Source organism: Nicotiana tabacum, chromosome 6 (genome assembly GCF_000715075.1).
Source record: "Nicotiana tabacum cultivar K326 chromosome 6, ASM71507v2, whole genome shotgun sequence".
NCBI lineage: Eukaryota > Viridiplantae > Streptophyta > Magnoliopsida > Solanales > Solanaceae > Nicotiana > Nicotiana tabacum.
In genome coordinates, this window is record NC_134085.1 from 158,014,051 (window position 1) to 158,041,850 (window position 27,800).

The 27,800-nt window shown below is 34.2% G+C and overlaps 1 protein-coding gene across 1 annotated transcript; it reads left to right on the top strand.

The window, feature by feature from the left end:
• The first annotated feature begins 4,512 nt into the window (after nt 1-4,512).
• LOC107774503 (uncharacterized) lies at nt 4,513-27,746 on the top strand. The gene is made up of 6 exons (XM_075256095.1): nt 4,513-4,765; nt 25,340-25,402; nt 25,731-25,797; nt 26,199-26,281; nt 26,609-27,099; nt 27,303-27,746. The coding sequence occupies exons 1-6, from the start codon at nt 4,513-4,515 to the stop codon at nt 27,744-27,746; spliced, it is 1,401 nt and encodes a 466-aa protein (XP_075112196.1).
• Nucleotides 27,747-27,800: the final 54 nt, after the last annotated feature.

Consider the following 27,800-nt stretch of genomic DNA (forward strand, 5'->3'; position numbering starts at 1 on the left):
AATATACAAGACAACTAGCATGGCCTTGAAAGTCGAGCCAAAAGTTGGTCAGAGTCTGACAAGAGGTGAAAAGCAGAGTCCTTCCTGGGCCCCTTAAAGTAGTGGGCTTTCGGGGGCCAACCTTTCTAATAACCCGCCACTTTTTTCTTGCACCCTAAAGCCCGCCACTTTACAAACGTAATGACAGGTAAACTCGGAAAGTTTCCAAGTCGTTTCGCGGTACCATCTCGCACCGGCGTGTATTCACAATATCCTTTGTTACTTTTGTTGAGTCACTGGACGTGAAAAAATCTCATTGATTGGGTTGATAATGAGAAAGAAATTTATTGATCTTGGTACATCTGTCTTCATGTGTTACAATTTCTTTATGAGATTTTTTCTCTTTAATTTGTTTTTTTAAAAAAGAAATCTTTTTATATTTAAAATACTTTAATTTCAAAAAATTTTATTCATTTCTAATAACATTTTCTTACCGATATAAAAATGTTGTAGTAATATATTTTATATTAGAAGTTCTAAAATTAGTTTGAAATGAGTGAGAAATATTTCATTTTTTTTATTAAACTTCTTGTTCCGCCAAATAAATTCAAACAAGATGAAAATGATAGAGTAAATACCGCTACAGTCAAACCTCTCTATAACAGCCTCGTTTGTTCTTGATATTTTTGGTTGTTATAGTAAATTGTTGTTATAGAAAACATATATTATAACAAAATATGAAATTTAATTCCGAAAAAACCTTGTCTTTTAATCTTTTATAGTGAAGTGATATTATATAATGATGCCGTTATAGAGAGGTTTCACTGTATTAGAAAAGAAATACTATTGATGAAAGAATCAATGCAAATAAATTGTGATGGAAAAGAAAACTTATCGACAATTGCAAATTTTTATTACAAATAGTTACAATTTCGTTAAACTTATGTACAAAATTCCATCCCATATTCGTATTTTTCTTGTAATGTAAGTGATAATAAGATATAAATATATATGTAATGTAAGTGATAATAAGATATAAATATATATCATTTAACTATATCAAATAATAATTTTATTTTAAAAACTTACATGGTGCACTTATTATTTTTATACTTGTACAAGTGCACGTAATTGTAGTTTTATCTTTACCTAAAGTATTTCGTACGTGTTGTTTGCAAAGAACAGCGGGAAAGGGTAAGAAAAAGTGCTAAAGAGAAAAGTAAAATTTTCGCGGGGTAGGCTGGTGGGAAAAGTGGTAATAAGGGTAATAATGAGAATTCAACAGAATTAAAAAGAAACTGAAAAGCAAAGTGCGAATTGAAAAGCTTTTAATGAATCAATGTACTTACTGCACCCTGCACTTATAGCTTCCTCGAGTCCGAAACTTTTCTAATACCTTTTTGGCAAAAAATACATTTCTACTACTACAAAAAAAATTAAATAAATAATTAAAATGCAATATAATACTGCGTTTTACTTTAACGGAAAGTTAGTTGTTAAAGTAAAACGCAGTATTATACTGCATTTCCCTATTAATATTGGGCCCACTTCTGCAGAACTTGTTGGGAATATTTTTTTAATGCAAAACGCAGTACAATACTGCGTTTAAGGAAAACGCAGTACAATACTGTGTTTAAGAAAAACGCAGTATTATACTGTGTTTTACTATAAAATTTGGGCTCACCAATAAATGTTCTGCAGATAACTGACATACCAATAATTCAAATACATAAAACGTGATATTGTACTGCGTTTTACATAAAAAAAATTATGCACCCCAAGCTTATTTAAAGGCGTTTGAATTTTATGAAAAATTCATTCAATACTTTCCTTCAAACTTCCGTTCATACTTCTCTCTTCTTCTTATCATCATTTTTTTACAATATCTGAAGAGCCAAAAATAAGGGTTTCATTATATTGGGGGGGGTGAGGTTGTGCTGGAGAATAACTCTGTGAGATATAGCTCACCTCCACAGTGTCATGTTAAATTGCCGCTTACAATGGAGTACGATAAATTGGTATCGTTGTTACGTAAAAAAATGAGTAAGAGGAAGTGTTCGGTTAACCTTAAAGTAACCGGTAGATTTCCGTATTCAGTGACTCCGCAGGAGTTTGCTTATTACTCTGAGTTTAACATCGAAGATGATGAAACTCCTAGAGATTTTTTGCGAATTCCGGATGAATACATGGAAATTTATTGTAATAAAATTGTTGGAAATGTACGTCAAGGTAGAAGACGTTCCCAATAATGAGGGTGTGCATAGTAGGATACCCCCCAGTCATCGAGTGGTTATTCTGGAGCAGTTTTGCCGGACAGATTGCCGATGAAAGAGCTTGCCTTTATTTAAACTTGTCACCACCGGCGAATGAGCAGCCCCAAAATATTTTTTCGACTTTATATAATTCACAAGACGACCGGTAAACTTCAATTTTTCTACGCTTTAGCGATGTTTATTTTATGTTTGAATTGGATTTGTATTAACACTCATATTTTTCATAGGGGTACCGTCCGGATATGAATTTTACAAGTTATGACCCCGCCCCTAGTTGGAATATGTGTAGTTCTGGAGTATTGGACCATGGTGGTCCATCCGGGAGTCATCACCAACAAGAAAATATCCATCATGAAACGTCAAGACAGTACGACTTGTAAGTAAAGTGATATATCTATTTCTAAAGTATTTATCTAGTTGGGTAACTTATCATTTTGTTCTTTTTGTAAAGTGAAAACGAGCTTCTTGATGTTCTTGACCTCACACAGTTGCCCATAGACGACGTATTCACTCGTGAGTTGGCAGATGCGCAGAGTCAGGAAGATGATAGTAATTATGACAACAATGCGGATGAGTTTGGAGATGACACACCCTTCTATGATGAGGGTGATGAGGAGGAGGAAGTGAACGTTGAACCTGAGCTGACGAGGGAGCATGTTCCTCCACCTCCCGCTAGACCAAGAGTATACGAGTCCCACTCGCCATTTCATGAGCGTAATATTCCCTACCTTGATAATTTGCCAAGTATGCCGAACGTGGATGCCCTCACAAAGGATGATGACGAAATTCGGTCAGCGATGTGGGTTGAGTCTAGACCAGCTGTTCTGACAAAGGGCATGTATTTCCCCGACAAAGCTCGCCTAATTAGGGCTGTAAAAATCTACAATATAAGAGAGTGTCGTGAGATGATAGTAAGTGAGTCAACTACGGAGGTATACAAAGTTGTATGCCGTAAAGACTTTATGGGTTGTCACTAGATGTTGCGTGCCAACAAGAAGAAATCAAGTTTGTGGAAAGTGGGTAAATTTATTAGCACCCACAGATATGAAATGGACACATTCAATGAGAATCACTTCAACCTGGATGTGGATTTGATTTATCTTATCTTGATTCCATATTTGGAGGTGTCCATTAGGTTCAAGATTAAAGAGTGTATTATAGTCGTCCACCAAGAGTATGGTTGTACTATAACCAAAAGAAAGGCATATCTCGATCGCAAACGTGCCTTTGAATTTATTTATGGTGACTGGGATAAGTCTTTTTCAAATCTACCCAGGTACATAGCCGCACTGCAACACTTTAACCCCGACACTATTATTTAATGGAGGCGTGAGGGTAGTCCGGACAGACCCGAATATATTTTCAACTATGTGTTCTGGTCATTTAAACCAACAATTGATGGTTTTGTGCATTGTCGTCCTATAATTTCCATAGACGGTACTCATGTCTATGGAAAGTATGATATTAAGCTTTTGATTGCAGTTGCAGTTGATGTTAACGGCTAAATATTTCCACTAGTTTTTGCCATTTGTGCCAACGAAAGCGAAGCGACGTGGAAGTTTTTTTTGAACCACTTGAAGCAGCACGTTGTCAAATAACGTTGAGGTATTTGTCTAATATCCGATCGACATGGTGGTATTTTAAGTTCTATACGGCACTTGCCTGAATGGCAGGAACCATATGCATACCACCGTTACTGTGTGAGGCACTTGAAGGCCAATTTCCAAAAGAAATATCCTGACAAGGCCTTCCATGACTTAATGTGGATGGCTGCAACTGAGCACCAGCAATGCAAATTCACCAGGCGCATGGAAACGATTCGGCAAATAGATCCACGAGCCTATACTTGGTTGATGGGACATGAGCTTCACATGTGGACATTGCATGCTGATGGCGGCAGACGATGGGGAGCCCTCACTACAAACGTGTCGGAGTCATTCAACGGCTTGTTGAAGTCTTTTCGTGGACTGCCTGTAACTGTCATGGTCCGTATGACATTCAAACAGAGTGCGGAGAGGTTAGTTGAAAGGTATGGAGCTGCATCAGCATTGATGGACAAGGGTGTTCAATTTATGCCAATACCCATGAGAAGATTTGAAAGGTACAGGAGGCGAGCACAGTGACATTCGTTTCTATAGTACGATAATGACCGGGGTATTTTGAAGTTAAGACCACTATCTGCGGACACCGTGGGAATAATCTTCAGACGGTGAATGAAGCCAGAAGGTTTTTTTCATATGGGAAATGGACCATCTACCACATGCCGTGCGCACATGCATTGAAGTACTTTCAACAAGTTGGATATGGGGCAACCAACTATATTGATAGGCAATACAGTGTTGCTGAATACGTAGACACGTATAGCGGGCAGTTGCAGCCATTAGGTGCTGAGTATTATTGGCCGCTGGAACCTTTTAAGATGGTATGTAACAAGGACTATTTGCGCAAACTGCAAGGGAAAAAGAGAATGCGTATACGGAACCAAATGGATGTCGGTGACACTGTTTATGCGCGTAAATGTGGCATATGCTCGCAGCCAGGACACGACCGTCGTAAATATCCTTCAGGTGGTGTGCGTGGCGGTGGTAATCCAGCTTCTGGTGCAAGTTCGTCGAATGTACCCAACTATCAAGGATACCCCTAGTCTTTTGTTTTGGTTTTGGTTTTTTTAATATGTGTATGTTGCAATATATATCAAATAAAATTATGTTCCACAATCTTGTTACATTTTATTTTTTAACGTGACGTTTTGATATGGTTGTTCAAATATTAAACTTATTTGTGTTAGTAAAGAAGACCAAGAATGTGGAATAAAAAAAATTATGTATTAAAAAATAAATCTAATATGTAAAGCGGGGTATAATAATACGTTTCATCTATTGTATTGTCACTCTCAAAAAGCTGGAATGACTGAAGAAAAAGCTGTTTAATTGCAGAATAACTTTAATATGTAAAGCGTGGTATAATACTACGTTTTGTTGAGTTGTCATGTCGTTCTGAAAAAGCTGAAAACCATGTGAAAAACTTGTTTTGTTGCAGAATAACTTTAATATGTAAAGCGTGGTATAATACTACGTTTTGTTGAGTTGTCATGTCGTTTAACTTCAATAACTAAAATGCAGTATAATACTACGTTTTGTGTGAATTATTGACTATAAATAACGGGTGCATGCTACTTATGTTATGCGCTTAACAATAACCAAAGTTTCTCTTTAAGAAATGTCTGAACAACCCGTTTATGTCCCAAGGTGCTATTGCGGAGAAAAATGCAGTTTGTACAAATGGTGGCCAGATGGTGGACGTCGCTACTGTGCATGTATGAACAAGGAGGACGAGCAACCTGACAAGACTACATGTGAATTTGAGGTATGGATGGATGAACCATGTAACCAGGAGTACTACAAAGAAAGAATTTATGATCTTCATATTACCTGTACGAGGCAAGAGATACGTGAGCGCCGAATCAACCAAGAAATTGATGAGTTGAAGGCGAAACTCAATGAGGTAGAAGAAGAGAAAAAAAAGTTGGAAGACCAACTCCAGTGGTTGGAGCAAATAATAGTACGCGGTCGTGACTAAACAATGGCTTGTACGTGTTGAGCGTACTAGTGTATCTTTATGTTTCCCTTGTCAAGTGTTTTCAATAGTTCTACTGTTTGTTTTTGTTATGTGTATCGTTAGATTTTTCGTGTTTGTGTTGTCATGTTTAAATAAAATTGATGTTCAAATTCTGTCACAATAACCTGTGTCGTTAAACTAGAATTGTTGCAATTATCTACATAATGTATTATTTTCTTCATAGAATTGTTCAAATATTCAACGTATTGGTGTTACTAAAGAACACCAATCTAAAAATTTTAAAAAAAAATTATGTGCAAAGCGTGGTATAAGACTACGTTTGTATAGTACTACGTTTTATGGAGTTGTCATTTTGTTCTGAAAAAGATGATAACCATGTGAAAAAAGCTATTTTCTTGCAGAAAAATTTAATACTTAAAGCGTGGTATAGTACTACGTTTTATGGAGTTGTCTTGTCATTCGGAAAAAGCTAGAAATGCATGTGAAAAAGTTGTTTCCTTGCAGAAAAATGTAATATGTAAAGCGCAGTATAATACTACGCTTTCTTGAGTTGTTATGTCGTTCTGAAAAAACTGAAAACTATGTGATAAAACAATGTCGTTTCAAAGAAATTTAATATGCAAAGCGTGGTATAATACTACGTTTTACGTGTATGTAAAGCTTGGTATAATACTACGTTATATGTGAAATCTTGCTTATAAATAACAAGCACATTCTAGTTATTTTCTGCGCTTAACAACAACCTATAGCAAATATTTCCATAAAACCAAAGTTTCTCTTCAAGAAATGTCTCAACAACCCCTTTATTGCCCAAAGTGCGACTGTGGAATCAAAAGCATGATGTACGTTTGTTGGGAAGAAGCTGGACGCCGCTACTGGGCGTGTATGAACATGTTTTATAGGCAACCCGACGTACCTACATGCAATTTTAAGGTATGGATTGATGAACCATGTGAGCAGGAATATTACAAAGACAAGTTGTATCATCTTCATGATGTGTGTATGGGGTAGTAGGACAGAGAACGCCAATTCAAGCAAGAAATTGCAGAGTTGAAGGCGAAACTCAAGGTGGCGGAAGAAGATAAAAAAAGTTGGAAAAGAAGCTCGAGTGGATGAAGCAGAGAATACTAGGCGGTAGTGACTAAACAATGGCATGTACGTGTTGAGCGTTGTAGTGTATCTTTATGTTTCCTTTGTCCAGTGTTTTCCTTAGTTCTACTGTTTGTTTTTGTGTTAGGTTTGCAAGGTTTGTGTTTGTTACCATTATTTATATAATGCACTATTTACACAAAGTAAAAACATAAGTAAATCAATGAGTCCCGCAGCCTGTGTGCTTCAGTGCTGCTGCTGGCCTGAGTCGCATTCCCTGTCGTCCGGGTACACTATCTGGATCATCATCATCAAGCCGCCTCCTTATGTAAGGATGTGCAGCAGCATCGACACCACAACTGGCATGATCGGAAGAATAGGCAGTCGGGCCATCAACAATTTACAAAACAAGTACTAATCTTAGCATGTAAAAAAGTATATTTGTATTGTACGTGTTAAGTCAAAAAATATTTTCTCACCGTGGTCTCGTCGGCCTCCTAAGTATATGCATCTGAGGTGTCCTCATCAAAGCATGTAGTGGCCTCAAAGATGGGCTGGGACAGAGCCTTCATAAGAAAGTTAAAAATTAATTAATGGCAGCTCATTAAGGAAAAGAAAACAAATTGAAATTTTAAAGTAATACAAACGTACCTGTGCCAGTGGTAGATCCGCATCAACTGCCGGGGACGAGGTATAACTCAACCTGCGCCCGCCATCCACGTCCCGGGTCGGCCGATCCTCAGCTGTGGTAGATTGGTATGCAAAGTACTGGTCTACATCCTCGTCAAATGTACCCGTGATCGACAATGCTCCTAACGGGGTGACCTGCGATGCTGGCAGAGATAGCTGAAGGATGTACGACGACATGCTGCTGGAAGGCTCATCTACCTAAGGTATATAACTCGACTGATCATCTCCAAGATCCTCATCTCCAAAATCCTCATCATGTCCCTCAACAGGTGGGTCGACAGGTGCCTCAACACCCCCTTGTTGGGGACCACTATCTCTCCGTCCCCCGCGACCCCCGCGACCCCGTGGGGCACCCCTCCCTCGTGTCCTACCCTTGCCTCGTGGGACAGCCCTACCTCGATGGTATTCCTCTAGCGCTACATATTGATCCTCGTGATCCAACCTTGCACTATCTCTCATTTGAAACAAGGTCCGACGAGCCAGATCTGCCACCCGCCGGCCATACTCAACGAGTGCAGCACTGTCGGCATACTGCTACATCTCCTGTCCCAACTAGTATACCAGGTGATGCCCAATAGCCTGTGAAACACTTATGATATTTAAAAAATAACGCTATATCACAAATATAAGATATTAATAAGCCACGAAAACATACCAGTGACTCGTGCCTCCCAGCGTATGGTCTGTAGCGCCGCCAAGTACATGAATGGGGTTCCCGATCATCAGTCAGGTGTGACGGCAGTACCATGACGTATACAGATGAATAGTGGCCTCCTGGGTAAATGAAGGTGGTGGCGGAATACGGTCATCTCGCTGCTTCCAAATATGGACCTGCGGCTCTAGCCATCCCATAAATATATCATCTACCCTGACACGGTCATCCCGCTGATAGTGTGTAGGGACCCATGCAGGATCCCCCGATATAGGCTGGGGACGGTGAAACTGGCAAAGCACACGCTTTGTGGCATGATACTCAACCATATCGAAGAAGATCATCAGGACGGAGGTGCTTCAAAGCAGTCGGTCGACTAAGCAATAATCGGGCAGCTGAGCTAGCAACTCGTCGCTGTATGGTGTCCACATGAACTACCAAATAATAACATAAAAGTGAGTATGCGCAACACAACTCAATTTATAACAAGTAAGTGTAGGTACATATTTACCTGTCCGACCACCAGCATATCTAATACATCCCTAACAAGAGGGAGATTATGATGAGCATCGGTCCCTCGGTAGTTCCCACGCCGGAGAACCCACCTAGAAGCTAGAGGGAGAAACGGATAAGCCTCACCGGGCACAAGTGGTGGTAGAGGTGGCTGCAATGGCATGATCCGCTGCCAGGCCCAACCCTAAGATAAAAGGTTGACGTAAAATTTATGAGTCATTTCGACTATATAGAATTTGGAGTAATGAATAGAGTATTCGAAAATGTTGTCACCTGTAGAAGGGGCAGAAAACCACATATGTCCACCTGGCAAAGCATGCTCGCCCGACACATGCTCCTATACAGGTATGCGAGAACAGCAGCACCCCAGCTGTACAGGGGTAAATCATCTAGTTGTTGCAGATGATGGAGAAAACGCATACTCACTAGACTTCCCGAAGTGTTCGGGAATAAGACACCCCCGAAAAGCAGGAGCAACGCCAACCTCGTGTACCGCTCAATATGGAGATCCTCCGTCTCGCCGGTAATGTCTGGGTGCAAAAACGCCATATGATCTCTGATGGCTGACAAAGCAACGCGACTGCTCCCTCTCTATACAGCATCACCCTGAGGTCTGTAACCAGTATACTGCCCCATCATATCCAAATACTGTCCACGTGTCATGGATCTAATGTACCGGGGCAGTGCAACGGCCCGTCCATCTACGCGCAGCCCGTACAAAACCTGAACATCCTCCAGCATGATGGTGGCCTCTCTAGTGGGTAAGTGAAAAGTGTACGTCTCCGGTCGCTACCGCTCTACCAAGGCCATGATGAGAGTCCAATCAAGCTGCATCCGCCCAATCCGAAAAATCGTATAGAAGCCCGTAGACTGTAGGCGCGCGACTACGCGGGCATGGAAATGATGCTGCGCCATGAAGTCCCACAAATCGTCAGGTCTCCTGGCACGGAGAGGCTGATCCGATAGATGTCCCTCCAATACAAAGGAGGACCTATGGTCGCCCTGCAACACTAATAGCTGATCCTCGGTTGGTCCAGGATGCGCATGCGGAAAGTCCATATCGTCTACTATAATTTAAAGAAAATTAATTGTGTGTGTTAGTTTAATAAATTAAATAATTATTTTTAAAATTGGACTGAGTAATTATGTATGGGTTCCAGGCTCGATATTTGAGGTCTGGTAGCACCAAGTTATACTTAATTATTATGCATGTTAATTTTAATATTTTTAGAATTTTGTTAGTTTAAGGAATTAAATAATTATTTTTAAAATTGTACTAAGTAATTATGTATGGGTTCTAGGCTCAATATCTGAGGCTCGGTAGCACCAAGTTATCCTTAATTATTATGCGTGTCAATTTCAGCATTTTTAGAATTTTGTTAGTTTAATAAATTAAATAATTATTTTTAAAATTGGACTGAGTAATTATCTATGGGTTTCAGGCTTGATATTTGAGGCCCGGTAGCACCAAACTATCCTTAATTATTATGTGTGTCAATTTCAACATTTTTAGAATTTTGTTAGCTTAATAAATTAAATAATTAATTATTTTTAATATTGGACTGAATAATTATGTATGGGTTCCAGGCTCGATATTTGAGGCCCGGTAGCACCAAGTTATCCTTAATTATTATGCGTGTCAATTTCAGTTACCGATGGAATTTTGTTAGTTTAAGGAATTAAATTAAAAATTATTGAATTGGACTGAATAATTATGTATGAGTTCCAAGCTCGATATTTGACGCTCGGTAGCACCAAGTTATCCTTAATTATTATGCGTGTCAATTTCAGCATTTTTACAATTTTTTTAATTTAATAAATTAAATAATTAATTATTGAATTGGACTGAATAATTATCTATGAGTTCCAGACTCGATATTTGAGTTAATTTGACAACATATATTAATTTTTTACTTTTGTAAGATTATTTTTATAAATTAAATAATTAATTTTGTAAAGTGTAATTGGATAGAGTTTGGAGTTACTACATACTTAAACTACAGAGACTTTACGCTAAAAAGCTCTACATTTTACTACGCTAAAAGACTATATATTTTACTACGCTAAAGGCTCTATATTTTACTACGCTAAAAGACTCTATATTTTACTACGCTAAAAGACTCTATATTTTACTACGCTAAAAGGTCACTATTACATATAAAAACAACAAACATAACATACAAATATGAACAACAAACTAAATAAATAATATTTATTTATTATTTAAGCAAATAAAAACATAACATTAACAATAAAAATTATTTATCAAATTTTAACAATTTTTTGTCCAAAAGCTAATAAATCAATCCGGGTATAAATAAATACAAATTTAAACACAAACATAACACAAATTAACATGGAAACATATTCAACAATACAAATATGCATGTACTATACGAGTTTCGACATAAACAAAATCGAAATACCTCGATTTAAGTTTTTTGAAATTGATTCAAATCGAATTTTTGCACTCGAATGAAGGAATCCAAAGCTTGTCTTGTGTGCGGGACCTACACTCTTTGCCTTTTAGATGATGGGTGGGGCCCAAAAATAAATTTTTAATTTGGGGGGGAGGGACCAGCACTGGAGCAGGGATGTTTTTTAATGGAGATAACTTTATGTTGTTGTCTTGGGGAAGAAGAAGGGCTTTATTTTATTACAGGAAAACGCAGTATAATACTGTATTTTCCTTAAACGCAGTTATTGTACTGCGTTTTTCTTTAACGACTAATTTTTCGTTAAAGCAAAATACAGTATTAAACTGCATTTTAGTTATTTATGTAACTTTTTTTTAGTAGTAGAAATATATTTTTTGCCCAAAAAGACATTAGAAAAGTTTACGACTCTAGCTTCCTTTGTGATTCTACTATTTGAGTAAAACTAGAAAAAATATGTGGACCCACGAGGGGACTTCTATATCACAGTTATTTTTTTCCTTTTTGGTGAAAGTCAAAATCTGCACTCCATTATCTTTGAACTATTCCGTGACACTTTTGTACATTAGAAATATATGTAGAGAAATAATCAAATTTTATAGTTAAAAATAACGAAAATAGTAGAAAGTATAATGATACTTCACACGCTCGAAAGATATAATAGCAGACATAAGTTTAGGATTCGAATTTTGCTGCCACTTATTAAGCGGGGGTTTGGACATAAAAATTATAAAATTTCGAAAAAAAAATACAATTAAAAATGGTATTTGAAAGTAGAGTTATGTTTAGATATAAATATAATTTTGGGTTATTTTTAAATTTTTGTGATTAATTTGAAGTGAAAATTTTAAAAAACCTTCTTTCGGAGTTTTTTAAATTTTTGAAAAATTCCGAAACTTATCTTCAAGTGAAAAAATTAAAATTTTTATTAACAAATACTCTACTGATTTCGAAAAAAGTAATTTTTTTTAAAAAAAAAAAGTAAAAATTTTTGTATGGCCAAACGGACCCTAACAATAGTGGTAGCCCCGTAGGATATTCAAGTGACGAAAAGACTAGACTGCAGCTATTCTAGCATCTCAAAGTCTATTTATGTTCTCCTATTCTTTTTTACCTTTCCCCTTAAATGTATTTCAAAAGAAAACATACAACACTTTTTAAGGGAAAATTTTATAATTGGAAAAACATTCACGTAGCGTTGTTTGTAACAAATAACAATGCAGCTTAGAAAATTATTTCTTCGTAGAATTGACAAAAGATTAAAAGCTGGTGTACTACCGACGAGAATGAGTACACATTACAACATTGACTTAATTAAGGAACAGATTGCAAAGTCTAGAGTATTGAGCCGACTCTCAATTTGTAATATTTCATGTGCATGGTTGGTTAAATTTATGGTCATCATTGACTAGTGAAATAGAATTAGTAGGACAGCTTTTATTATGGTTAGACTTAGGATTATTTTATTGTTATGAATATTTTGTGGGAGTAGGTCAAAGAGGCTGTCACTAATTTTAAGAAACAAGATCCTCCCTCACAGCCGAGATTTTTGTGACACGTGGCACGTTTTAACCTGCGTGAACTTGCCATGCTATTCCTAATATATATTTGCATGCGCCAAAATATTCAACACATTGATCTAGTCATTGTAAAACAGAAAATATAATAAGATAGACAGCTTTGAAAAATTTAAACGTACGTAATGCACTTTATAGTATTACTTTGAATGCTAGTTGAATTGGCAATTCTGTCATAACTTAATCATATCTCATATTTTCTCTCTTTTAATTCCAACATTAGAGTCATGCTAGTGCAACTATGTTTGGCTTGCTACTCCCCTTGTAAACTAATACTCCCTCCGTTTACTTTTACTTGACACGTTTTGACTTTTCACGCCCTTAAGAAATAATAAATTAAGTGTGTAATTTACTATGATACACATATTAATTGATGCATGTTTTATTGGATTTGACAAAGTGATTTGAAATGAGTAATAAATACTGTGGGTATAACATGAATTTCTTTTGTCTTTTCTTAATATGCGTAAAGTGAAAAGTAAAAATGAAAATCTAGTTTTACTATACCTGCCAAGTAAAAAAGTGAACGGAGCGAGTATTAATTAACTGCATAAAAGGGGCAGTTATATTATTTGACTTTGTTGATTAAGTTGACAAAAGACTATGATAACTTAATCATACTACTTATTATTTATTTATTTATTAAATTCCCATGTTATTGCTTTCATTATATATACTGCAGTCTAGTGATACTATTATCTTTATTGCTACTCAAAATACAGTCTATACATTTTAAGTAGGCTCGTCAATTGAAAATGAAGCAGAATGTTGATCTATTTTTAATCGGTCATAAATTAATATTGAAAATACATAAAAATGGTATAGTTATTTAAAAGGTTAACTACACGTAACATCCCTGTGATATGATTCAATTTCATACACGCGCCTTATATTATAAAATAAAACACTTGCACCCCTTATACTATAGAGATCCTAAGACTTACAAGCTTATGAGTTATATTCGTACTAAGCATGTTAAAATGTAATTATTAAAAATAAAATTTTATATATAGATTTATTTTTATGAAATTTAAAAAGAGGATAAATATTTTTGTTGAAAATCTTTGTTCATGCCTTTGATTTAAAAAGAAAATAATAATTTTTGAAATATAGTCTTTGACTTTATATAGAAAATTAGCAAAAGTTACATAATAAAACAACTAGAATTTTTATGTATTTGTCAAATACTTTTATCTTTCGAAACTCTTAAATGTGATAATGTTATCACTATTTTTCTAAAAATATTTAAACCTCTTATATAACGAATATCCCACACAAATGAAACTTCACTTAAATAGGTAAATTTAAGATAAGTCTTGAAGCAAACTTAAATTTTATAATTTTCTTTAATATACTTAGTTACGGTTCTCACTACATATAGGGCGCGAGTTTAGGATTTTCATAATATATAGGGTGTAAGTATTTGATTTCAAAATGTATGGGGTATTTTGAAACTGGGTCATAATAATATAGGGGTGTTTCTTGTAATTAACCCTTTAATTAAATTTACTTATCAAATGATCATGAACCAAATTAAAGCTGTGTGAATTATTGATTAGGCGTCAAGATATAATAAAACTAACTAAAAATTTTACAAAACTAATTTAAACTTGTGATATGACAAAGAAAATCCCCTACTACAACTAATTTCCACGTCAAGTGTGAAGATTAATGAATATCAGGTCCAAACAAGTTGGAATTATTAGGCACACTAGAGCAGAGCAAGATTACAAAGAGAGGAAGGCGTTGATGATCAGTTTGTGAAAATAATAGAGATTGTTTGGGCCTGCGGGACCATAGGCCCATTTACAGAATTACCACCTGGAGGCTCCTTCAGAGGGCCCAGTTTCTTTTGAATGTTATAGAAATAGCTGGCCAGATTTAATATTTACTTTTCTAGCCAGTATACATTCATTATATACGATTATATATATATTATACATAAATTTATACACATACATACATACATCCGACAACTATTTTTAGTTTAAGATATTAGGTGGCTTCTATTTGGGTTAATTCCTCGAGTTTGAATTGGGCATTTTGCAATTAAAGCTTACATGACAGGTCAGTCGAGATGCACAAAAATCTTCACTAGTCAGGCTGATTTACACAGATGTTCCCTTTTTAGGCCATTATTTAGATTTCATACATATTTCTAAAAGTTGTGCAAATATAGTTCATGTGGTATTACCTTTTATGAACAATGTTAAACTTGAGTCTAATGTTTCCTCACATAATATTAGACTGTGCTGTAAAGTTGTTAATAACTTACAAAACTTTAGATTGTGGTCTAACAATTTTTTTTTATAAAATTTACATTTTGCTGAAAAAGAATCTTTAGGATGTGGTCTAAGAGCAGAGGCGGATCTACCTTAGGCGAAGCAGTGTCACGTAATGCCGCTTCGTGGGAAAATTTTAGTAAATATTTATATAAGATAGAAATGACAAAACAAAAATTAAAATAAATAAAATAAAGTGACATATCTTCACGAAAGGAGCTAAGCAGGCTGTGTTGTCAAGTGATTCAGTTTTATAAATGAGGTCGCGAGATCGAAGGCACACGGCATCAATTTTTGTTTTAATATTTTTGTGCTTAATCTACTTATGTAAGATACAGCAGCTGGGTTTGAGTTATAGACCTACAAAACCTTGAACCGCCGAGTCAAGAGTCAACGACATAATTTATTTGAATATGAAAGAACAATGTTGCTTCCATAAGTAGTTTGACTATTTGTTTTCTTTCCGTTCCTTATTCTGGACGATAAAATTTATTAACAATAATTTGCGAAATCAAATGAATGATGAGTGCTTAATTGAATTTTTGATGCCTTATGTAAAAAAATTATTTTAATGAGTTTATTTTGAATGCATTTCAAAAAATAAAAACTTATCGAGAAAATTTGTAGTAATATGCCTGAGTTGTGTTTTATTACTAATATGCTTCAAATCGTATTCTTTTTTTAATAGATTTAATTATTTGTTCACCGTTTAAAATAGTGACACCGTTTACAAAAAATTCTGCGTACGCTGCACGAGAAATAAAAAGGGACAACCGGCAAAAGTCACGATTCTTTACAACAAGTAGTTTAATATAGGGAATCTTACGGAAATATTCAAAATAATTTCAAACTTATCAACATCTAGCCATTAATCACATACTTACCAAAACTAGCCAAGAGCAAACAAAATAAAAGATCTAGAAAAATAAGGATTCTTTTTCTCAAGAATCACTCGCAAAAATCTCCTTCCATATTTTATGTGTGATCAGCAAGTCAGCAACATTAGATACAAGACGGAAAGGAAACTTTGTGGATGAGGTAGCAAAGATGAAATGTATAAAAAAAAATATATATATACAAAATTCTAAAAACCTAAGAAAAAAGAACATTTTTAATGGGTATAGTTGAAATTCGTTGAAAACTTAAAAGTGGACAGCTAAACGCAGTTTATATTATTTGACTTTGCTGATTAAGTTGAAAAGTCTATCATAACTTAATTATGCTACTTATTTATTTATTTTAAATTCCCATGTTAGAGTATTACTTTCTTTGTCATACTACAGTCTAGAGATACTATATCTTTATTGCTACTCAAAATACAGTCTATGCATTTTAAGTAGGACTCGTCAATTGAAAATGAAGCATATATGTTGTTCTATTTTTAATCCGTCATAAATTAATATCGAAAATACTTAAAAATGGTATAGTCAATTAGAGGGTTAACTACACTAAAAATCCTGTAATATGATTCAATTTCAGATACGCCCTTGTATTATAAAATAAAAAACACTTGCACCCCTTATGATTATATTCATAAGTAAGCATATTAAATATAATTATTAAAAATAAAAAGTTTATAATGAAATTAAAAAAAGGGTAATCTTTTTTATTAAAAATATTTGTTCATGCCTTTGAATGGATATTTTTTGAAATAAATTATTTGAAACTCATAAATAGGAAATTTACAACATTTACAAAATAAGGTAACTAATTTTTTATGTATTTGGCAAAAACTCTTCACTATGATAATGTTATCACTGTTATGAATAGTTTGTACATTGGATACTACATTGGATGCTACATTGGATGCCCATATTGTGAATAACTTAAAGATTAAATTTTCTGTTTTATGTCCATCATCTTTACTTTTTATGCCTATAAAAGGCCATGTAATTGCAATGAAAAATTACACCAAAGTGAAAGAAGAAAACACTTCTCCATTCTCTCTATCTCTTCTTGTTTACATTTTACTGCATTGCTTTTATTTTATAACACGTTATCAGCACGAAACTCTAATTTTATTCTTAACTCCCGCTAAGTTGAGCCATATTTTATTAAGGTATGTATCATTATAATCATTTTATTTATGGCAGTACATATCATATGCTCATTGTTTGCAGATTACTTGTGCGCTTGGGCATCTTAAATAGTTTAAGTACATTGCAGTGATAAAATAAATATTTCCTTCCGTGCTCAACTCTTAGAGGACCTCAAAGTCATCAAACTAGCTATGCACTAATGTCATACTTATAATATTCATGGACTCCCTAGATCAAAACATATCTTTAAGGCATTTTGAAGAACTGTGAGAAATAAATTGACAAGCAATAATTTTATAGTTTAATTACTTTATATTTATTGGAACATATAAATAATGTTAGTCACGTTCAGTTCTATTAACACATATATATCAATAATATAAAGTGAAATGAAACAAGTATTTAATTTCTATTTTATGGCAAGAATAAAATGAAATAGTAGATTGTTAACATGATATAACTCTATTTTCATTTCTTTTACCTTAATCGTTTTGTTTTCATTAATTATTTATTATTATAATTATTTCTCTAACTTATTCATCTTTTATGATAGTTTTCACTATGTCAAATTTATCAAAACTTGAATTTGTGGCACTTGACATCACCGGGAGGAACAATTTATCATGGGTTCTTGATGCTGAAATTCACATTGACGCTAAAGGTCTTGGAAATACTATTATACAAGGAAATGAAGCATCAAATCAGGATAAAGCGAAGGCCATGATTTTCCTTCGTCATCATCTACATGAAGGGTTAAAAATTGAATATTTAACCGTAAAAGATCCACTTGAATTATGGATTAATTTGAAGGATCGGTATGACCACCTAAAACTTACAGTATTACCGAAAGCTCGGTACGAGTGGATACATTAAGGTTGCAAGACTTTAAAACTGTAAGTGAGTATAATTCTGCTATCTTTAAAGTAAGTTCTCTATTAAAATTATGTGGAAACACTATCACGGATGAGGACTTATTGGAAAAAATATTTTCTACTTTTCACGCTTCAAATGTGGTGCTACAACAACAATACTGTGAAAAAGGTTCGAAACGCATTTTCACGACGTTACAATTCTAAAAAATAATAATAATAGAAGCGGTTTAAAGTTGATAAAAGCACATAAATTATAATATGTATAAAAATCAGATATCTAGCCATTACAACAGTTTAAGCGACCGTGCTATAACCACGGGATTCGGGGGTGCCTAACACCTTCCCTCGGGTCAACAGAATTCCTTACTTAGAATGTCTGGTTCGCAGACTTCATTTGGAAAGTCGAATATTTTCCTCGATTCGGGATTCAATCGGTGACTTGGGACACCATAAATCTCCCAAGTGGCGACTCTGAAATAAATAAATAAATCCCGATTCGATTGTCCTTTAATTGGAAAAAACTCCTTTCCGTGCCCCTTCGCGGGCGGCGCGGGCGAAAAAGGAGGTGTGACAATTACTCATTTAGAAGTTGGGGACTTCTTTGAGGATATTGACTGAAGAACTAATCATCTTACTGGGGAATGAAGCTATAAAAGGTGTTATGTTTATGTTTGCAACTAGTTTATTTTTCTTTAGTGTATTTTCCTAATGCATCATGTGTTGCTAGTTTCTACATTTCTAATGTATTTCTTAATGTTTTATTTCCTACTTGTCTTTCATATTTCTTATGATGTATTATTTGTCTTTTTTATGAAGAATATAAAAATTCCCGAGTCTTCAGTTGGATTCAAGATTAATAAAGATGATATATGTCTTCTGGATAGTGCTACAACACATACTATTTTAAAAGATAAGAGATATTTCTCTTATTTGGTAATGAAAGAAGCGAATGTTAATACAATATTCGGTAGTACAAGATTAATTGAAGGTTCTGGAAGAGCCAATTTATTACTACCAGGAGGAACAAATTTGGCTATTGATGAAGCACTATATTGTAGTAAATCTCAAAGAAACTTATTAAGTTTCAAAGATATTCGCCAAAATGGCTATCATATTGAGACTACAAATGATGAAAAGATTGAATATCTTTATATTACTACAATAATGTCCGGTAAGAAATATGTGCTTGAAATGTTACCTGCTCTTTTCTCTGGCTTATACTACACAAGTATTAGCAGGATTGAAACACATGCCATAGTAAACGAGAAGTTTACTAATCAATATAATTTTATTATTTGGCATAACCGGTTGGGCCATCCTGGTTCTAATATGATGCGTAAAATAATTGAGAATTCACATGGACATGCAATGAAGAATCAAAAGATTCTTCAATTTAAGGAATTCTCTTGTGCTGTGTGTTCTCAAGGAAAATTAATTATTAGACCATCAAATATTAAAGTTAGGATGGAATCCCCTGCATTTCTGGAATGTATACAGGGTGATATATGTGGGCCCATTCACCCTCCATATGGACCATTCAAATATTATATGATTTTGGTAGATGCATCTACAAGATGGTCACATGTGTGCTTACAATCAACTCGCAATATGGCATTTGCGAGATTGTTGGCTCAAATAATAAAGCTAAGAGCACAATTTCTAGATTATGCAATTAAGATAATTCGTCTTGATAATGCCGGTGAGTTTACATCCCAAGCCTTTAATGATTTTTGTATTTCAACTGGGATAACAATTGAGCATCCGGTTGCTCATGTTCATACACAAAATGGTTTAGCAGAATCATTGATCAAATGCCTCCAATTAATTGCTAGACCAATGCTTATGAGAACAAAACTTCCCATTTTAGTATGGGGTCATGCTATTTTGCACGCAACAGCACTTGTGCGGATAAGGCCCACAAGTTATCATAAAGTCTCCCCATTGCAATTGGCTTTTGGTCAGGAGCCAAATATTTCCCATCTTAGGATCTTTGGTTGTGCGATATATGTTCCAATTGCTCCACCACAACGCACAAAGATGGGTCCTCAAAGAAGGTTGGGGATATATGTTGGATATGAATCTCCTTCTATTATAAAATATCTAGAGCCGATGGCTGGAGATTTATTTACGGCAAGATTTTCTGATTGCCATTTTAATGAATCAGTATATCCAACATTGGGGGGAGAAAATAAGCAGCTGAAAAAGAAGATAGATTGGAATGCATTATCACTGTCTCATTTAGATCCTCGAACAAATCAATATGAACAAGAGGTTCAAAAGATTATTCATTTACAAAATATTTCAAATCAATTGCCAGATGCATTCACTAACCTACCAAGGGTGACTAAGTCACATATTCCAGCTGCTAATGCTCCAATTCGAGTTGATATTCCGACAGAACAATTAATTAAAGCAAATGAGTCTAAGCCATGCTTGAAACGTGGTAGACCAATCGGTTCTAAAGATAAAAATCCTCGAAGAAGAAAAAGAGCAAGTGATCAAAGTGAACATAACACAGAGGTAGTGGCTCAAGAAGAGCCCCAAGACGTAACAAATGATAAGACCTTAGGGGAGGTCCAGATACCTAAAAATAATGAAAATGAAGAGATATCAATAAGTTATGTCTCAACCGGGAAAAGATGGAACCGAAATAATATTGTTATCGATAACATTTTTGCTTATAATGTTGCTGTTGAAATAATGCAACAAGATGAGGATCTTGAACCAAAATCTGTCAATGAATGTAGATAGAGAAATGATTGGCCAAAATGGAAAGACGCTATCCAGGCAGAGTTAACTTCACTTGGAAAACGTGAAGTCTTCGGACCCATAGTTCGAACACCTGAAGGCATAAAGCCAGTAGGTTATAAATGAGTTTTTGTGCGAAAACAAAATGATAAAAATGAAGTCGTTAGATATAAAGCACGACTTGTGGCACAAGGGTTTTCCCAAAGGCCTGGAATTGATTATATGGAGATATATTCTCCTGTAGTGGATGCTATCACCTTCAAGTATCTCATAAATATGGCAGTACAAGAAAAACTTGATATGCATCTAATGGATGTTGTTACAACCTATTTGTATGGATCATTAGACAACAAAACTTTTATGAAAGTACCTGAGGGATTTAAAGTGCCAGAAGCATATAAAATTTTTTCGAGAAACTTGTTCAATAAAGCTTCAGAAATCTTTATACGGATTGAAACAATCAGGACGTATGTGGTACAATCGCCTGAGTGAATACCTGTTGAAAGAAGGGTACAAGAATGATCCAATTTGTCCCTATATCTTTATAAAAAGGTCTGGATATGAATTTATTATAATCACCGTGTATATTGATGATTTAAATATCATTGGAACTCCTGGGGAGCTTCCAAAAATAGTAGACTATTTGAAGAAAGAATTTGAAATGAAAGATCTTGGAAAGACAAAATTTTGTCTTGGTCTACAAATTGAGTATATGAAAGATGGAATATTTGTCCATCAATCGACATACACCGAAAAGATTTTAAAGCGATTCTATATGGATAAAGCACATCCATTGAGTACCCCGATGGTTGTGAGATCACTTGATATAAAGAAAGATCCATTCCGACCTCATGAAAATGATGAAGAGCTTCTTGGTGCCGAAGTACCATATCTTAGTGCAATTGGGCCAATAATGTATCTTGCCAATAATTCCCGACCAGATATAGCTTTCTCAATAAGCTTATTGGCAAGATTTAGTACTTCACCAACACAAAGACACTAGAATGGTATTAAACATATATTCAGATACCTTCAAGGGACCATTGATATGGGTTTATTTTATTCAAATGAATCCAAGCCATTATTGATTGGTTATGCAGATGCAGGATATTTGTCTGATCCACACAAAGGTCGATCTCAGACAGGCTATTTATTTACAAGTGGAGGTACAACCATATCATGACATTCGACAAAACAAACTATGGTTGCTACTTCTTCAAATCATGCAGAGATAATAGCCATTCACGAAGCAAGTCGAGAATGCGTTTGGTTAAGATCTATAACTCAACACATTCAGCAAACATGTGGTCTTTCTTCGAAAGAGAATATTCCAACAATATTGTATGAAGACAATGCTGCATGCATAACTCAATTGAAAGGAGGATATATCAAAGGAGATAGAACAAAACACATTTCACCGAAATTCTTTTTCACTCATGATCTTCAGAAGAATGGTGAAATAGATGTACAACAAGTTCGTTCAAGTGATAATTTGGCTGATCTGTTCACTAAGGCATTACCAACCTCAATATTTAAAAAGCTGATATATAAGATCGGAATGCGTCATCTTCGAGAGATTAAGTGATTTTTCATCAGGGGAAGTAACAACACGCTGCACTCTTTTCCTTAACCAAGGTTTTGTCTCACTGGGTTTTCCTGGTAAGGTTTTTAATGAGGCAGCAAGCAATGCATATTATAAATAACTATATACATCCCAATATTTTTTTTTTGTAAGTTTTTAGTGAGGCACATTATCTTACATGGACATCCAAGGGGGAGTGTTATGAATAGTTTGTACATTCGATACTACATTGGATACTACATTGGATACTACATTGGATGCTACATTGGATGACCATATTGTGAATAACTTAAAGATTAAATTTCCTATTTTATGTCCATCATCTTTACTTTTTATGCCTATAAAATGCCATGTAATTGCAATGAAAAATTACACCAAAGTGAAAGAAGAAAACACTTCTCCATTCTCTCTATATCTTCTTGTTTACATTTTACTGCATTGTTTTTATTTTATAACAATCACCACTTTTCTAAAAAGTATTTAAACCTCTTATATAACTGACTAGAGTATGTTTGCCGTGCTTGCGCATGGGCCCCACAATTTGGATTAGATTGTAATTTATTAGGGTAGATATTATATGAAATGTCAAATGCAATGTAATTCAAGTAAAATTAACTATTGGAGGAAGCCAAGATTGATGTTCCATAAACTATGTAGAGTTAATGTCTTTTAAAGAAATTATAAAATCGAGTTTCTATTTAAAATAAAATCTAATCCTACAAAAACATTCAAAAGTTGAAAAAATCAATTTTGATATTCAATTTATATTTAAACAAATATATGAAGAGAATATTTATTTCTTTTATTTAACTGGAGTTTTTATTTCTTCATGACCAATTAGTAACAGACCTATTCTATGTCTACAATTAGGGGTGTACATAGGTCGTGTTGGTTCAGATTTTGCAATTACCAAACCAAATCAATTGTGTCGGGTTATTAAATCTAAAGACCAAACCAAACCAATAAAACTCGGGTTTTTCAATCTCGATTTTCTCAGGTTTTCGGGTTATTAGGATTTTTTCAGATTTTTTTTCCGGTAAAATCTTCGTATAACAAAACATATAACGTATGCTCAAAATATTTCTTTAATCCTAGTAAGATACAACTATATAAAGTATTTTTCAAGAAAATAATACAAAATATGAGATGTGTCATGACATTATCCTAAAATATTCAACAATAAAGACAATAAAATTATGTAATATAAACATTGCTAATTAAAAAGACATAATAGAATTAAATATAATCTAAAAGTACTAAGTCTTGCTAAAATAAATAGACTAACAAGGGAGTATTAATTACATGACTAAACGCTAAATAAAAAATAAAAATAGATTATGCATTTTTATCTGAATTATTACAAAACAAAAATAGATATTCAATACATTGTCGTTCATAGTATTGAATTGAATGTCTTTGTTAGCATGAGTATTGATTTGATTTTGGTTTGCGTTTTTGTTAGCATTATTTAAGTTACTAATATTAATGACTATAAAACTTATTGGAACATTCAAAAGTTCTAAGTCCAACCTTGAAATAATATCTTAAAAGATAAAATTATGAAAACTTTTAAGAAATATTTATAAATTACATTACAATAAGTATATTTATATATTAAATATATATAAAATTTCTATATATGTAATGTCGGATTGGTTTGGTTTCGGGTTAATTTTCTTTAGTTAAAACCAAACTAAACCAATCATGGTCGAGTTTTTTTTTTCCAACACCAAACCAAATCAAACCAAATTATAATCGAATTTTTTTTTCTCGGTTTAACTCGAATTATCGGGTTGATGCGGTTTGTCGGTTTCCTTTGTACACCCCTATCTATAATTGACTATGACCTTGGTGAAACGCAAGCAGTGAATGGAAATTCATTTCCTTTCTCTTGTTTTAATGGAAATTTATTTTGATCAATTTTACTCTTTGGCAAATCTATTGAAATCGAAGAGCTGGATTTTTGAAATGATAAATTTGTGTGGGGCCTGTTGGTATGACACCCTTCTTCAAAAAAACAGCAAATGTACTTATTTACCATCAAATGCAGTAAATTAAGGTGGGGCCACTGATTCAGCAACTACCACACGTGCTTGCGCAACATGTGTAGCTGTTTTGGGCCTCGAAAATTGTTTAGAAGTTCCCTTATTTACTAAACTGTGGGGTGGCATTTAGCGTAATAATTTGCAAAGACATTTTTTCCTTCCTATACCATATATGAAATTTTATTACCAAATATGTGCATAATATCTAAATTACCCGCCTAATTCACATTTTTCCTACAATTTTTATACCATTCCTTTATTAGAAATTAATAGGGCAAAATCTTCCCCTAATTACGCGCGAGAAATCAGGAAAGAATCTTGGGATTGATTGATTCTACATTAAATTCAAGTTTTGAAACGGAAAGGAGATTTCGCAACAATTGCAGAACATATCTTCGAGATTCAACAAACTGAATTCAAATTGTAGAATATTCTGTTCTTCGTCGTTTCCAGAAATCAAATTGGCGATCGTATATCTGTTCTTCATATTTTTTTCTCTAAATCTAGAAATCCAAAAAAACGAAAAAATTTAGAATAATACATCAGCAACAACACGCAATCATGTCCAAAATCGCAATCATGCTGCAATTGAATGGGAATTGGGATAACTATGACAGATTTAGAGATTTTGTAGTTGATGCCATTGTGGTATATGCGAATGCAAGCTACAATATTCTGATTTCTATGACAAAATAAACTACAATATATGATTAGAAATTGTTGATTTCAAAATGTTGTCTTCAAATAAAATTACAATCTATGTTTAGAACAAAATCTAGTCAAATAAAATACAAATCAGTTTAATTATGCACGAAGCAGTATTGTTTTCATAAATTTCTACAAATTGCAACAGTTATAGTACAATTTAACTACAATGTCTGACATCCTAAAATAAATGACTACAAAATTTTCACTATATCTACAAATTATCTACAAAGATTCTACAAAATTATAATGACACTGTTTATCTTTATTTTGATGCAGATTCATCTGGATCCCTAAAGTTACTTGATATGCCATCCTCTCCAGCTATAGAGGAATATCAAAGTGAAATAATAACATAATCTACGCAAATTGCTATTGAAGAAGGACAAGTGTATCAGGACAAGCAAACTATAGCTGCTGCAATGAAGCACTTTTCTGTGATGCACAAGTTCCAGTTCAGAGTTAAAAGATCTAGTCATAGAAGGTATGGAGATATTTTTGGTGAAAAGATCATTAAAAGCAGTTTTTTACTCAAGATATGTGTTTTTTAAACATTGTAAGTAAATTGTAGTTACATTGTAGTTAAATTGTAGTTTATGTTACTTTATGTTAAAACAGTCCTTTTGTTGCATCTACATTAATCTGTATTAAATATTATATTTTTTTGTAGCTACTGGCTTGTATGCGTTGGTGAAAACTGTAAATGGCACTTCAAGGCAACGTCAATTAATGATTCAGTAATGTTCAAGATAAGGAGTTTCAACCGATAACACACATGCTCCTTAATGGATGAAATATCCATACAGCACAAACGTACTGCAGTTGTAGTTGGTATCATGATCATTCCAAAGTATTGTGATCCTAAGATTGTTTACACACCAAAGGACATACAAACTGACATGTTATTCGAACACGGAGTGAACCTAAGCTACATGCAAGCATAGAGAGCAAAGGAAAAGGTTTTACAGTTTTTGAGAGGGAATCCGTCTGACTCCTACAGCAAATTACCCAAATATTTTTATATTCTTGAGGAGACTTATCCTGGTTCGGTTGTTAAATTGAAAAAGACAGCAGATGAATGCTTCTTATACGCATTTGTTGTTCTTTGTACATCAATAAGTGGTTGGCAACATTGTAGGCCAGTAGTAATAGTTGATGGGACATTCTTAAAGTCAGCCTATAGGGGGATTATACTGACAGCAAGCACCATGGATGCAGCCGGTAAAAAGTGTAAATCATTTGTAGTTATTTTGTAGGCAGTCTATAAAATGTAGATACGTTGTAGTAATTTTGTAGTTATTTTGTAGCTATTACATGAAATGTAGATATATTGTCTATATTATGAAGATATATTGTAGTTGTTATGTATTTATATTTTATATACATTTTCAAAGCTGCCAATTAATATTTTATAAATTAATAATGTAGGTACAATATTGCCCTTGGCATATACTGTGGTTGATTCTGAAAATGACGCATCTTGGAAGTGGTTCTTTGAGTAATTCAAGCAGGCATATAGTGAAAGACCTTAGATGTGTGTTGTTTCAGATAGGAATGAGAGTATACTGAAGGCAACATCAATTGTCTATCCGGGCATGACACACTACTCTTGCATGTGGCATATTTGGACAAATATAAGGTCAAAATTCAAGAAGGGTCATCTACAATTATATGAATTGTACTTTGCTACAGCACGATCATACACTCTGGATGAATTTAATGAAAGGATGTCGAAGATTGAAGAGGTAGACCCGCGTGTAAAATCTTACCTATATGATATTGGCTATCATAAATGGTCAAGAGTGCATGCAACAATGAATAGAACGTGGACAATGACATTAAATATTGCAGAGTCATTGAACGCTGCAACAAAAGATGCAAGAGAGCTGCCGATATTTGACCTTTTAGAGTATATACGGACACTGCTAGAACGTTGGACCAACGAGAAGTTATTGAAAGCGAAAGGTACTTTCACATTTCTTGGATCCAAATTCAACAAAGAATTAGAGAACAACAGAACATTATCTGAGAAGCTTAGGGTAAGATCTGTTTATTTGGTGCAGAAAAAATAAATTACTTAATATGCAGTGTTTCCAGATGGTAGATAAATTGTAGTCAAATTGTAGATAATTGTAGGTTGTAGATAAGGTGCAGAATATTTGTAGATGATTTGTAGATTGGTTGTAGATAATTTATTTTTATGATTGAGATAATATTTTTTCTGTTTGTTCTGCAATTGTAGGTGAGGGCTTCAACAGATCATATACATACTGTGTTAGATGGTGTAAAGTGGTACATTGTGTGTCTAGAAAAAAAGAAATATAGTTGTGACCAATTCCAACTTGAAGAACTTCCATGTGCGCATGCTTTGGCAGCATTAAGGCACAAGAATGAAACATATGAAAACTATTGCTCTCCGCATTATACAAGAGAGAGCCTTTTGCATACGTATGAAATACCAATAAATCCTCTTCCTGATGAAAGCAAATGGAATGTGCCACAACATATTTTGGATGAGGTAGTAAATCCACTGACGGGAGATAAAAAGCAGTCAGGGAGACCTCAAAAGGAAAGATATAAAACATATGATGAAATAAAGTCAAAGAAATACAAGGTGTCATGTGGAAATTGTGGAGGTGAAGGGCATAACAAAAGATCTTGCAAGAATGCGCCCAAGAAGAAATAAATATCATGTAGTTAGAATATTTATTCAAACTAACTGTTAGTGAGTTAAAGTTAG